We start from the raw sequence: 14469 nt of genomic DNA on the forward strand, positions 1-14469 counted from the left end.
ATAAAACATTTTTGTTTCTTTACTGAAAATTATTCGCAAATGTTCACGTTTCCAGTGTTAAGTCATTACAAAAAGATGCCCAAGAAAAACTTGGCTTCTCAAACGTGAAAGAATGGTTTAACTTACAAAAAAATAAATATATATTTCCACGTAAAAGAAAAAAAAAGTCGGCAACAGAACTCACAACAAGTATGAATCCCGAGGCCGTCTCTGCGTTGGGGGGCTGGGGTTCACTGTGGTCTGTCACGGAGACCCCCACACCCCATAGACCCGCTTGGGAAGACTGCACAAGAGTCGAAGGTCAAGTGCAAAGCCAGGACCTGCTAATGCCAAGGGACGCTGTCCTGCCTCGTTGTCCTTCCTGGAACCGCAGTTCTCTGGGCTGGCTTTTCCCTTGGAGCAGCACTTCAAAAATAAAGGAAATAAAAGAAAAAAAGCACTGCTATTCGTGAGTGGGGGAGGCAGCTAGCTGGGTATCCAGGGAGAAATGAAGCTCTGAGGACGAGGGACTTGGACTTTTTGGTATCACACAGTGGGGACACTTGGAGTCCTCACGCTGTTCAGCTTGGATGCGTATAAGCAGTGGCAGACCTTGTGAGAGGCCCATGGGGGCAGGAGAAGGGCGGGGGAGGGCGGGTTGTGAGGACAGGCTGTGGGGGTGCTCAGGGGACCCCCTTGAGGGTGCCTCTTGCCACTGCAGCAAATTCCATTGGAGACTACGCTGGGTGCTACCTCTCAGCCCCAGATCAGCTGGAAGACGAGATGTGGGCAGTCCAGGCCCAAGGGCCACTGCTTGAGGCCCCGGGGGAGCGGAGCGTGGTGGCTGGCAGCTGACTCTGGAGGTGACAGGAGGGCTGACAAGCGCCGGAGCATCTCCAGGGCGGGAAAGCCACGCGGCACGTGGAGAGGTGCAAGGCAGTTGGCTGGATTTGGTCACTAGCGTGTCTCACACAACCCATTTCTTGGAAAGGCGCGTGTGGGTGCCATGTTCCATGGGAGCCCGGCCTGGGATCTGAGGTGTGCGGGAGGCCAGGGCACACTATGGGGGAGAAGGCAACCCCGCGTCTCGTTCTTCAAGGTCAAGGCCCAGCAGGTGCACGCAGCGGCTGCGGCTTGGTATGTTTTGGTTTGAGGGGGTTTGGTTTGCTTTCTTCCTTTTTGGTTTCTGTGAGGGAGGCCGGGGGGCCCCCGAGGGTACTGGCTCGTCCCGGGGTGAGGGTTTGGGCCTCGTAGTTCTGGTCAGGCAGTGGCCGCGGGCCTCATACCAGGCCGGCGTCTTTGGCCATGCTGTAGAAAATCCCCCTGTGCTGCACAAGCTCCGAGGGCGTCCCGCACTCCACGATCTCCCCTTTGTCCAGGACAATCACCCTGTGGGGAGGGGGGCACAGCGTGAGCACACACAGCGCTGGGGTGCCTCAGCAGTGGTGGGTACAGGCAGTGACGGGGCGGGGAGGGAGGGAGCCTCAGCTTTGCCTCTGGTTTTCCCTCCCTTGGCACGGGAACCATGCTGGATGAGCAAGCGAGCGAGCATGGGCGAGGCGGAGCGTGGGCCCCGCTGGCGGGTACCTGGTGTAGTCCATGATGGTGTTGAGCCGGTGGGCGATGGTGAGCACCGTGCAGTCGTGGAACTGTGTGCGGATGGTGGACTGGATGAGGTCATCCGTCTCCAGGTCCACGGCCGCCGTGGCCTCGTCCAGCACCAGGATCTTTGTCTTCCTCAGAAGAGCCCGGGCGAGGCACACGAGCTGCCGCTGCCCCACACTGCGAAGGAGAAAGCCCCGGAGACGCAGGTCGGGCCCTGCCCTGACCCGGGCAGGCTGGGAGGCCAGAATGGCCGTCCCAACCCATGCCTTGTCTCCCCTACCCCGCCTCCTGTGGATGCATGACACAGGCTCAGAACCGCACTGCACAGACTCTGCCGTGGGCCTGGCCTTGGCCAAGGGTGCGCTGACACACGAGGCCCGCAGAGGCCCCTGGGTGGGGGGGGCAGGGATGCATGCTGGCCTTTCCCACGCTTGCACCTCCCGTTGCCACGGCAACATGCCAGGCCAGCATGCTGGACGGCTCCCTGATGAAGCTAAAATCATCAGCCCGCTGACCCTGCTGGCCCGACCTGGGAGTGAACCCAGTGCCACGGGCTGACCGAGCTAGGAAACCCCGTTTGGTTGTCATGGTGCCAGAGGATGGAACACAGCCCTAGAGAGGGACACGGAGTCTGGGCAGGGGCAGTGGGCGGGCACGGAGGGCTAAGATGGGGACTGATACAGGTGCCCTCACAGCAGCGGCTGGCAGCCCCACCACTGGTGAGGAAGGGGCTGCATGTCCGAGGCAGTGCCAAGTCTCCCGCCCGGAGCCTCCCCCCCCACGTCAGGCCCACCTGAGGTTCTCCCCGCCTTCCGCACACTCGTGCTCCAGCTTGTCGGGAAGGGTGGACACGAAGCCCTTCAGGTGGGCCAGCTCCAGAGCCGTCCAGACGTCCTCGTCCGAGTACTGGCTGAATGGGTCCAGGTTCATGCGCAGCGAGCCCGAGAACAAAACGGGGTCCTGCGGAGAGAGCAGCGGGGAGAAGAGCTCAGCGTGGCTGGACAGCTCTGCGGCGTTCTAAGAAGCGTCAGCATGCAAAACCCAGCTATCAGCTTCCCATATGCCAGTGGGTTAGGAACTTTCCAGAAGGGAGACAAGGCACTGGAAACTCCCAGTCTCCTTCAGCTTCCACCTCCTTGTGAGTTTCATGTAAGGAACACTAACAGGAAACTGCCACCTGGGGGAGGTCATCTAGAAGATTCTGCTGTATCGCCTGGCGCTAGGAAGAGTCGGAGGGTCGTGGAGGGTCGTGCAGACTCGGACAGCAGCAAAGAGAAGGCAGTGTCTTACTGAGACACCTCGAGGCACCCCAACCCCCTCCCCATATATGGTGGTGCAGTATCTGCATAAGCCGCGCACCACACCTGATGCCAGGCAAATCCAGGTCAATGGTTGTGACACTGGATCTCTGATGGAGTAACGCCAAGAGAAGTGTTTGTTATTCATGGAGACGCAAATTAAGTAATTGCTTTGGATCTGGGGTTGGCTGGCTGCATGGATGCAGCTACCAGGCCCCGCCCACCCTGGGGCCCCGCCCACCTGGGGGATGATGGTGATCTTGAAGCGCAGGTTGTGCAGGCCGATCTTGGCAATGTTGACACCGTCGATGACGATCTCGCCTTCTGCAGACTCATTGATCCGAAACAAGCCCAGGGTCAGAGATGACTTCCCGGCTCCTGTCCGGCCCACGATGCCAACCTGAGGGTCGGGAAGAGCCAGGGTGAGGGGAGGGTTCTGGGAGCGGGGGCAGTCTCAGTGCCCTTGTTAGGGGACGTTCGCCACCAGCTGTGCAGATGTTGGCCCAACAGCTGCCATAGCCAACGCCCGTGGCTCTGCAGATTCCCAGGGCCCCTCCTTCGGGGTTCCAATGGGCCAGACTCCCCGAGGACCTAAGCTGCCCTTTTCTCAAGTTAGTAGAGAGGCGGCAGGCAGAAGGAATACTTCTGTAGGTCTCAACTCAAGAGTGAATTTGTGGGGAACCATCAGATGCTTCCTGACTTTCAGACTGTTTCCTGCTCTGAGGGATGGCCCCTCTGTGTGGTGGCAGTATTTGCTTGAAACAAAATAGGCCCCTCTCATATGGCCTGGGAACCAGGACCAACCAGAAACAGCCAGTGACGGGCGTTCCCCAGACTGGTTATAGCCACTGATGAGTCTTCCTGACGCCCTATACTCCTGGCACCTTGGGACATGGACTTATGTATTCAACCTCTAGCATGTCACAGTGCAGCAGACATCAAAAGTTCTCATGTCGTCACCTAAGCCACAGACCCGGAAGTATGTCCCCCTCATTGCGACTTAGAAACTACCTCGTGGGAACTGAAGGATTTTTTACCCTGGTGGCAAGATGGTTTAGCAAATCTACAGGCTCGGGAACTTTGACCCAATTTCTGAGGAAATTCTAAGGGTCTCTAGGCAGGGATGCTTTCCAGGAATAGCTTGGAACTAAAAGAAGCTTCTAAAATTCCAGTCCCGAGCCTCTCATCATATTATTCTGGACTATAAGCTTTGTGGTGAAAGGGCTACAGGGGGGCCTGGCTGGCAGGGAAGCAACAGGCTAAGCCAGAGGGCATCATGTCTTGTAGAACCAGGTGAGCATGGCCCAGCGTTGCTACATGTTTGAGATCTTTCAAGAAAACCAGGAGGATTTTTCTATGAAGTATTACTTTATTTATTTGCTACTTAATTTTGTGGTTGTTTTTAGATAAGCTAGCCTTGAATTTTCAATACTCCTGCCTCAACATCCTCAGTATTAGGGTTACAGAACTTTTCTTGTGCCCTTTTACTTTATTCTTCTGTACTGAGAATTGAGCCCAGGACCTTTGCACATGCCCCAGATTTTCTCTCATTGAACCACTAGACTTTATTGGGACTCTGGGCTCTTAACCAATGTATGAAATAGCTATTTTCATCTGCCCTGCCAGAGGCCCCAGACCCCGCCAGCTGGGACGAAAGTGCACTCACCTTTTCTCCACCTTCGATTGTGACGTTGATGTGCTTGAGAACCAAGTCCAGGTCATCTCGGTAGCGCAGGCCGTAGTCTCGGAACTCCACTCTGCCTACCTGGGGCCAGGTGCTGGGCGGGGCTGTCTCCTGGATCTGCCAGGGTGCCTGCCGTCACAGCCAGGGCCAGAGCAGAGAAACACAGCCAGATGAGCTGGGTGCCTGGCCTGCCTGGGTGGTGCCATCTCCCCTCCCACCTCCTCCCAGCCCCTCTCCTCCTGGCTGGTTTGCAAAGGCATCTGTTCGTGTGGCTTCTGGGCCTTTCACCCTTTGCCTCCTGTAGCCCTGGGCCATTCCAGTCACCCTCCTAGCTGGCCCTGTGTGCCTGTGTCCCACGCAGAGCTCTGGCTGTCTCCTGTACATACCTGTGGACTGCCTCCTATGTGACCATGGTCGTGCACTGGGCACTGTCTCCTGGGCCCATGACAGGTGCTCAGTATCCACTTGTGGACTCCCCAGCTGCCCCTGTGGTCCCCAGGGGCTCACTGGGAGCAGTGGTCAACACCCACAGACAACCCTGCATCAGGCAGTGCGCCCAGGATCTCATGACCTCACTGAGTCACCCCTCTGCCCACATGCTGGCCTGCTCACACCCAGCTAACGAAGCTCGGGGTCTCTGGCCAGGCCCGGGCTGGACAGGGCTCCACTTTACCTCCTTCTCTGTTCCGGAGTACTCCTTGAGCCTCTCCACGGCCACGATGTTGGTTTCCATCTCGGAGGACATCCGGACCAGCCAGTTCAGGTACGTCGTGACCTGCAGGCGGGAGGGAGTCACACTGACTTTCTGGAATGAGTGTTTTATTTCAACCAAGTGACTGTGCCAACAGCGACTGATTGCAGCTCCACACAGAAAGCAGCAATGCCAGGCCCAGCCAGGCCCAGAGGAACAGACAACACTGACGGAAGGGACCAAGGAGTACACAAGTAATCAGGAACTATTTGTAACCAATGGCATGCAAGTTTCACAGATGCAGACAAAGCAGCACTCTGAGGAAGCTTCTTAGCTTTAAAAAGCCTCTCCCTCCGATGCTGTGGGGTGATACGAGGCCACGACTCCAAGTCTCGCACTGCACTCAGCCCCCGCTGCAGGATCTGAAACAAAAGCCCCCCCCACCCACAGGGAGATCTGAAGGTCCAGGAGCTTCCTGTCCTACCTGCAGGGAGTAAGACACTGACAGGCCCACCAGGCCCGCGCTGAGGTGGTGCCGGGAGATGACCGCAAACAGAGCAGCAAACAGGACGATGCAGTTGCCAACACACTCCAGCCGCACGGCCAGCCACCTGCAGAGAAGCAGAGCTGTGTAGATACACGTGCGTGCACTCACTGGGCTAGCCATGTAGACACGCCTGCACGCGTGCGTGCACACACAGGGCTGGCCTTTTGAGGCCTGGCTTCTGGCTCACAGGGGAGGAAGGAACCAATATACAAACTCCAGCCAGTGGTGACACTCATCAGGGCCAGAGGCCTGGCACAGAACAGACAGGGCAGGAGTGAAGGAGAAACGGGGTCCCTGGTGGGGTGACTCCTCATCTGTCTCACCAGCCCAGAGATGAAAATAGAATTCTCCAGAAGCCTCCTTCCAACGAGTCTCAAATTTATCATGTTGAGTACTGGCTTCTGGAGAAATCTCTCGCTCTCGCTCTCGCGCTCTCTCTCTCTCTCTCTCTCTCTCTCTCACACACACACACACACACACACACACACACACACACACACATTTAAGAAATGTCTGGAATTCTCATGCACTAAAAAGTGATCAACTATAAAAAGAAGGTTCAGTCTCAAGTCGGCCTCTGCGGACTGGAGAAGTAGGTCAGCAGGAGGCCTGTCTAGCATGCATGGGGCCTGGGTCTGACCCCAGCATGGCAAAACAGGAATTGACAGCAAACATCAATGAAAGAAAGAGATGCATCTAGGAGACAGTTAAACAAGTGGGCACTTTTGACGTCCCATGGTCCTAGACTCATCTTAAATTCAGAAGCTGTGAAGGTGGAGTATTCTGCCTTTAAAATGCAGAGACAGGGGCCGGGAGTTTGGCCTAGTGGTTAAAGTGCTTGCCTAGCATGCACGAAGACCCGGATTCAATTCCTCGGCACCACATACATAGAAAAAAGCCAGAAGTGGTGCTGAGGTTCAAGTAGTAGAGCTCTAGCCTTGAGAAAGTCCAAGGACAGTGCTCAGGCCCTGAGCTCAAGCCCAGGACTGGCAAAAAAAAAAATGCAGAGAGAGTATAGCTAAGTCTCACCTCAAACTTCTGATCCTCTTGCACCCTCCCTGCCCCCAGGCCACGGGCTGGGATTACAGACATCTGCCCTCATGCCCGGCATATTTTACTGGCTTAAAACCTCTAGAAGCCATCATGTAACATGAGAGAGATAATTTCCCATTTTCACTGTGACACTGGAGGAGGCAGGGCTGGATCTGCCAGCCCCCCCCCACCCAATCCCCGTACCTCCTCAGGACAAGAGGGTCTGTGGGAGCTTTGCTGGTTACCATGGTCATTCCAGGTGCCCTCCGTGCTGAACAGCCAGCAGACCCCCTGCCCAGTGAGGCCCTCGCCTCACCTGTTGGCCACGATGCTGGGGTAGTAGGCCTTCTGGTTCTCGTCCACCTTCAGGTCACTCTGGCGGACAAAGCGCTCCTGATCCTCGAAGGCCCGGATGACGCTCACCCCCAACAGGGTCTCATTGAAGTGTGAGTAGACGGGGGAGCGGCTGACCGACTCGAGGCGCTTGAGCTGCCGCGAGGAGGCCACGTAGAACCTCTGCGGGGGAGAGGAGGTGGGGTCACAGAGGCGTCCCTTGGGGGACAGGCGGAGAGGCTGTGACGGCGGTCACCTCCCCTCCCCTCCTGACGATGAGCTCCTGAGCCCCTCTGTTGCCCGGCCAGGCCGGCCGCCCATCCTCACCTGCACGAAGAAGTAGACGAGGCCCAGGGGCGGGATGATGACGGCGGCGATGGGCGTGGCCAGCAGGATGATGACGCAGGCGCCGATGACGTTGAACAGGGAGCCCATGAACATCTTGATCACCTGGGGGATCATGGAGTCCACCGTGTCCAGCTCCTTGGAGAAGCGGTTCACCAGGTTCCCGCTGGGCGTGCGCTCGAAGAAGCTCATGGGCGAGCGGAGGACGTTGTGGAGCAGGTCCAGGTGCAGGCGGCGCGAGGCCAGGATGCCCCCGATGGACACTGTCATTGAGTAGCCGAACACGGCGATCCCTGCGGCCCGGAGACCTGGTGAGCGCCTGGGACCCGGGCCACCCCAGCCCGCCCCACAGATGACAGAGCGAGCCCTGTGCCCTCACGCTGCCGGCCAGTGTGGGAGCGCTAGACAGCGAGTGTGGCCCAGGCCCTGCCGCTCTCATTCCTTCAACGTGAGGGTCTATTACATGACAAGCTCTGTCTCGGCCATGGTCCCTGAGGACATGGGGGCCCAGCTCTGAGTTGGATAGGAGAAATGTGCTGTAATGGCCAGTGGCACAGGAAGAACGACGGGACAGGAGGCGCCCCTACCTTGTGAAATGCCCAGAGCTCCATAGACGCCCAGCCGGACGTCTGTGTACCCCTGGGTCCCATTGATGATGGGGTCATCCGTCCAGAGGCTGAGCCAGTAGTTGGAGGCCAGGGCGGAGACGTGGTTACACAGGAAGAGGAAGATGCTCAGGAAGGAGATGAAAAGGCCAATGGCCTTCATGTAGTCCCAGTACACGGAGAGCTTCACCTGGGGAGGGCAGGGCAGGGCTCAGTCCCCCCTGGGGAGGACACAGCACTGGGGGGGTCCCTCCCCTCCTCCAGTCCCCCCTGGGGTGGACACGGCATTGCAGGGGGCAGCCTCAGGCCCGCTGTCCCTTCCATCTCAAGGCAGGAGACCCCACGAGTTGAGAGGTCACTCCTGGTTCCAGCCGCCAGCTTGGGAGCTCACTGTGCAGCAAGTGGGGGCTAATGCTGGGCCCCCCCTCTTCTGGTGGCCAGGGACACTTGTGCCATGCATGGCTCCCTACCTGGCCCGTCTGCGCCTTGTCAGCCTCCATCAGCCTCCAGGCCTCCTCCTCCTTGGTGCCGGCCTCCTGCAGCTCGGCGGAGCTGGCGTGGTGCTTGCTGGCGTCCCCGCTGTATGAGGAGGAGCTGCTCAGCTGCCTGGGAGAGCGGAGGGAGAGTGTTGGGCCTGGGGAGCCCGGGGCAGGCAGGGCTGGAGGACGAGGGAAGGGGGTGGCAGGGGGGGGGAGGGGGAGCTGGCCACCACGGGAGGCAGAAGCTGGGTAGGAAGCGCCGGCTGTGGCATCGCACACCTGGAATCCCAGCCCTGATATTTTGGCGAGTTCATTTGCATGCAATTTGAAAGTTCTAGGGAAGCGGAAGGGTAGAACTGGGCGTCTTCCCCGTGGATCATTCTGCACGCTCTGCCTTGTTTGCTTTTTATCAGTGTATTTTTATTTTTCCATGTATCCATTTTACGTTTATACTTCCCCAAAAGGGTCTCAACTCACACTGCTAGGAGCTGGCCTCAAAAAATGGGCTTTTCCTGCTTGTGCCTCTGGAGTGGCTGGGATCAGGCAGGTGCCATTACACCCAGCTTGATTGTGACCAGGTGCAAGGCCTGGGGTGACCTCTGAGTACTGGGAGGGTCTTCAGGTGGGGACAGCTGGAACAGGCGGGACCAGGGCCAGGCCCGCTAGGGAGGCCCTGCACTCACCTCTGCAGCTTCCCCACACTGTCTGACACCAGCGTGCCATTCTCCACCGGCTTGGGCTCTTTCCGCTGACCACTGAGGCCCGGGGGACCTGCGGAGATGCAGAGGGAGAAGAGTTGTCACCTTCTGGCTGAAGTTCCAGCAGGCCCCCAGCCCCTGTGATGACAGAGCCTTGGACCCCCAGGCAGGCTTGGCAGCTGCTGGCCTGGCTGGAGTGGGGAAGGACAGGCAGCAAGCAGGCAGAGGCCGTGCAGACCCCAAGTCTGGGGGAAGTGACTGACCCTGGCAGGGCAGGGGGGTCATCACTTGAACTGAGCAGGTGGCGCCTGCAGGGTGTCTGCCTGGTGTCACCAGCAACAGGAACATGGACAAGCAGCCTGTCAGCGCCTACCCGGCAGGGCCAACATCCTGTGCAGGCAACAGACACACAGACAAGGGAGGAGGGCGAGGAGAACCTGAGACGCGGGCCACGTGGGAAGGCCCACAGTCCAAGCCAGGGTGGCATGGCATTGGCAACACAGAATGCCACAAGCCACAGGGTGCCCCAAGACCGAAAGGGAAGGGGACCCAGGCTGGGGCCCTGCTGGCCCCGCAGAGAGCAAGTTCAGAGCGCCACCACAGCGGGGTGTCCGGAGCTGGGACTCCTCTACTTCCCACTGTGCCTGGGGGACGGGAGGCCTCCATTCGACCACACACAGGACAGGGGATCTCCACCCATCGTGATGTCAGAGAGATCATCAGGCAGTCCCACGTGACCCTTCCACTAGGTGCTATTGGGGTTCCTGGGTCCGGGACACTAGCTTCCCGGCCTCCGAGAGGGGACAGCCTCATTTTTGCCTTTTAGGTAGTGTTTCAGATGGCATCTCACACTCTTGCCTGGGCCGGCCTTGGACCTTGATCCTCCTTCCTCAGCCTCTCGAGGAGCTGGGGTTGCAGGCCTATGCCAATACACGAAGCCCCAACAGCACACCCCCTTCGGTTTATGGTGGCCGGCGTTAGCTCTGCTGCCTAAGAGCCCTGAGTCTGGCCCTGAACCCTGCAGCAGGACCACCCACATCCCTGTGCCACCCTGCACCATCCCATCTCTGGAACCCGGGATGGCACATGCAATGGCATCACCACCCAGCCCACGCCAGGTGCTTCCAGGCCTCTGGGGGGTGAGGAGTGCCCAGGTCCTTGGGCCCTGGAGACCCAAACTGAACCCCAACACCAATCGTAAAGCCCCAGGCCTGGCCATGCATGCAGCAGCCTCCTGGAGTCTACAAGCACTGGCATGCCTGGCTGCACTACTAACCTCCTGCCTCGTCCTCTGCGTGGCCATCTGGGGAGTCACAAGGTGGACATCGCATTAGGCCCCACTCACCACGCCCTGGCCCTCCATCTGCACACCTCCTCAAAGCCAGCTTCTCCCCCCAAAGCCACCAGTGCAGCCCAGCATGGAGAGTGGGCCCAGACCATGCCGGGCCCTCCCAGCCTCCCGCCTCACCCCCACGGCCCTGGTCCTTCCATCTCACAGTACCCAGTACCCACACTGCACAGCAGAGGGAGGGGCCACTCCACCCCACGAACAGCACACGAGTGGGTGGATGAGGGGGTGGACTGCCCCAGAAAGGGCCAGGAAATAGACGTCACCCGCCCCCCGCCCTGTCCCCCGTCACCATGGGGCCTCGCATTGCCAGCCACAGCCCTGAGAGAAAGGAACAAATTCAGGGCAAGTTTTTGTCTAATCATCACCACCCCTGGGGGTGAGGGGTGGGGTGGGGCCCTGGGCAGGAGAGTACCCTGGGCTCAGTCCCCAGTACTCAAAAGAAAACAACAAAAAAATGCCAAGCTAGGCGCTGGTGGCTCACACCTGTAATCCTAGCTACACAGGAGGCTGAGATCTGAGGATCGTGGTTCAAAGCCAGCCCGGGCAGGAAAGTCTGTGAGACTCTTATCTCCAACTAGCCACCAGAAGACCACAGTGGCACCGTGGCTCAAGAGATAGTAGAGCGATAGTCTTGAGCACAAAGAGGCTCGGGGACAGTGCCCAGGCCCCGAGTTCAAGCTCCACAACCAAGAACAACAACAAAAGCCAAACCCCTCAAAACCCCTGGACCTGCAGACATTTAGACAGGATAGTGCCTAAGGCAGTTGAAGTGTGGCTAATAAGCCACTCATCCGTCTTTGCTGTTTGTGGTGGTGGCAGGGTTTGCACTTGGGCCCTTGTGACTGCTAGGCAGATGCTTCACCACCCGAGCCACACACACTAGTACCATCCTACTCCAGTTTTGAGTTTTTGCCTGGGGCAGGCCTGGACTGAGATCAGACCTTCCATGGCCCATGTCTGGAGTGACAGATGCATACTACCATGCCCAGCTTGTTAGTTGAGATGGGGAGCTCAGGAATCTTTTATCAAGGTTTGCTAGCATGGCCTTGCTCGGGAGGTGCTGGGGCTCCTGGATGAGGGCCAGACGGCCTCCTGGGAAGGAGGGAGGAAGGGAGGGAGAGAAGGATTCAAGTGACTCTTTATAGTCAGCATCAAGTTTTTGCCCAAACATGGAGCTGCCCAGCTGCGCCACCCAGCCTCACCCCAGGGGCAGCGTCTAAGCAATCATCCTAGGGAGAAGGAAAAACAGCTGGAGAGGGCAGCCGTGGGGGAGGGGTGCAGCACTGCCCAGCAATCAGGGCTTTTCTGTAAGGCAGCACGGCTCATCAGAGCCACTGGGGTCATCGTTAAGGGGCAGTGCTGGGGGCTCACGACTGTAATCACAGCTACTCAGAAGGCTGAGGTGGAAAGATGGAGAGTTCAAGGCCAGCCCAGGCAAAGTTAGGGTGATTTTGTCTCAAAAAATGCAATATAAGCAAAAGGGTTATGGGCGTGGGCAGGTGTGAGGCCCTGGGTTCAATGCCCAGTAACATCTCCTGCAATGACCATTGACAAAGGACTGCACACAAGACCGTGATGAAGAGACAAAACCAGGGAGGGGGAGGGGAAGGGGAAGAGGAAGGGGAGAAGGAGGAAGAATGTGGGGGGGAGGTGGAGGAAGGCACAGACTGCAGGGGTGGCCTCTAGGTCAGGCAGGCTGCCTAGCCCCCCCACTCCCGGGGGTGGGGGCGTAGAAGGACCCCCGCCCTCCTGGCCTTTGAGACTTTCCTTTAGTTTGAAAATGTCTGTTAGTATGTACCTTAATGGATTTTAGTCTGCTTTTACAAATTTACCATGTACCACTGGCCCAGTGGCCGCCCCACTCTGGCTGCGATTCCCGGCACATGTTCTAGACACAAGGATGGGGCCCAGCTGGGGGGATCCCCAGTTCTAGCCCTAGCTCCACAGGAACAAAAAGGGTGTATGGCCTTTCTCGAGCAGGGATGAAACCAAAGCACCCACTGGGACGCATGTCTGGTGAAGAGACTCATACCAGGGGACAGGCAGCACCCATCACTCACTGCAAGGTCACAGCAGTGGTGGCCTGGACCCCATTCCACACAGCAAGAGGGGACGGGAGGCCACCCAGTTGGGCCCAGGGTGTCCCTGTGACCCCTGGCCTGAGCAGGAGGGCTGCGTGGAGGACAGGATCCATCTGCGGGGAAAGGCGGCATTCTCATGGCCAAATTAAGCAGGGCAGGAGAGCTGGGCAGCTGTCCATGCTTGCTCTGTGAGACGGATAGGAGGGAGGACTGGGGGAGAGAGGGAAGGGAGCCCTGAGCCAATGGAACCCAGGGTTGTGGCTCCCCTGGAAGAAGAGAGGTGGGGAGAAAGCCAAGAGAAGATGGCCTCAGCGGGACCTACCAATTTAGAAACAACAGCCCTCCCCTTCTCCATAAGAAACTACCGCAGGAACAAGGAGGTCAGATTTACAGCAGAACTTTCTGAACACCAGAGCCTGGACAGGTGAAGACAGAGTTCTAAAGCGTTGAAAAGCAGAAGGCCGGGCTAGGGGTACAGCTCAAGTGGCAGAGCTGGAGGCCCTGGGTTCAATCCCCAGCAAAATGTCAGTTCTGCCTTTGACCAGAGTTGCAGCAGCAAGACCCCTTGTGGCCACAGAGAAGAGACAGCTGGAAAGCCAGGCCCTTGAATGCGCCTGGGAACACAACAGCACCTCCTTTTTTCACAATGGAGACACAGTACCTCTGTGGATAGGAGGGAGGGAATGCCAGGCTCAGGGAAGGGTCCAGGAGGAGGGAAAGCAGTGGACAGACAGAAAGGGCCTCAGGTGTGGCCTGGGGTGGCTTGAGGAGAGGCTGGGTGGGTCAGCTCTGGCAGCCCAAGGGGCTGGCTTGACCACTCCTCCAGAACTGGAGCACACCAGTAGGGGACGCCTGCTGCCCGGGTATCTGGCCATGCTGCAGCGTAGTGCAGTGTCCCTGTCAGACACAGAGTCCAAAGGGCTGGCTCTGCCTTCTAGCTGGCCCCCAGGGAGCCGGATTGCCCTGGGGTGCAGGCAGACCCTTCAAGAGGCCTGTGCCCACCTGAGTCCTTACCCTCGTCCTGCTCCGTGCTCGTGTATGTGCGCAGGAACTCGGCGAAGGCACCGTCCCGGGCCAGCAGCTCCTGGTAGGAGCCCATCTCTGAGATCTTGCCGCCGCTCATGACCACGATGACGTCCACCTGTGGCAGGTAGCTGAGGCCGTGCGTCACCAGAAGCCGTGTCTGCGGGCACAGCAGACACCGGGCCGTGAGCACACGTACTGGGGAATGGGAGAAGGCAGAGGCCTAAAGACCCTGCAGGGAACGCTGGGCTGGGCTGTGTGGGGCGGGGGCCCATGCTGCCAACGGGGTGTAGATGTTACCAGGGTCCCAGGAAGGCAACATCACTGTGGCTGTTGAAAGGAAGGGGTGGCCTGGTTTGGGGGTAGCCCCAGCACAGTCCGCCCGGTGTGCTGAGTCCATGGCAGCCACGGATCTTTAAAGGTGGCAATGCAGAGGATGGATGCAAAGAGGAGGGTGCAGACGCCAGCGGGTACCTTGTTCTTCAGCAAGCCCTTGGGGCCAACCACGTGCTCAAAGATGTGCTTCCCCACGTGGGCGTCCACGGCGGACAGTGGGTCGTCCAGGAGGTAGATGTCCGCGTTGCAGTACACGGCCCGGGCCAGGCTCACCCTCTGCTTCTGACCCCCAGACAGGTTCACACCCTGCCGGACAGGGGGGTGTGTGGGTCTCAGGTAACATGGGGCAGGGCCTGGGGCAGTGGGGCAGGGCCCTTCGGGA

General features: G+C 58.6%; 1 protein-coding gene across 1 annotated transcript in view; it reads right to left on the reverse strand.

The window, feature by feature from the left end:
- Positions 1 to 4: 4 nt before the first annotated feature.
- The window catches only part of Abcc1 (ATP binding cassette subfamily C member 1 (ABCC1 blood group)), a 59602-nt gene continuing 45137 nt past the window's right edge, over positions 5 to 14469 (reverse strand). Inside the window, exons 18-31 of the mRNA XM_090358116.1 lie at positions 14226 to 14393; positions 13731 to 13911; positions 9282 to 9369; positions 8590 to 8725; positions 8102 to 8309; positions 7497 to 7807; positions 7153 to 7352; positions 5742 to 5868; positions 5240 to 5341; positions 4549 to 4695; positions 3124 to 3282; positions 2378 to 2544; positions 1567 to 1761; positions 5 to 1368 (exon numbers count right to left, since the gene is read on the reverse strand). Of these exons, the coding sequence (XP_090214242.1) occupies positions 1260 to 1368; positions 1567 to 1761; positions 2378 to 2544; positions 3124 to 3282; positions 4549 to 4695; positions 5240 to 5341; positions 5742 to 5868; positions 7153 to 7352; positions 7497 to 7807; positions 8102 to 8309; positions 8590 to 8725; positions 9282 to 9369; positions 13731 to 13911; positions 14226 to 14393 (2298 nt within the window). The 3' untranslated portion in view covers positions 5 to 1259. The remainder of the gene's footprint in view (positions 1369 to 1566; positions 1762 to 2377; positions 2545 to 3123; positions 3283 to 4548; positions 4696 to 5239; positions 5342 to 5741; positions 5869 to 7152; positions 7353 to 7496; positions 7808 to 8101; positions 8310 to 8589; positions 8726 to 9281; positions 9370 to 13730; positions 13912 to 14225; positions 14394 to 14469) is intronic.

Source organism: Megascapheus bottae, chromosome 25 (genome assembly GCF_031878675.1).
Source record: "Megascapheus bottae isolate mThoBot1 chromosome 25, mThoBot2.hap1, whole genome shotgun sequence".
Taxonomy (NCBI): Eukaryota; Metazoa; Chordata; class Mammalia; order Rodentia; family Geomyidae; genus Megascapheus; species Megascapheus bottae.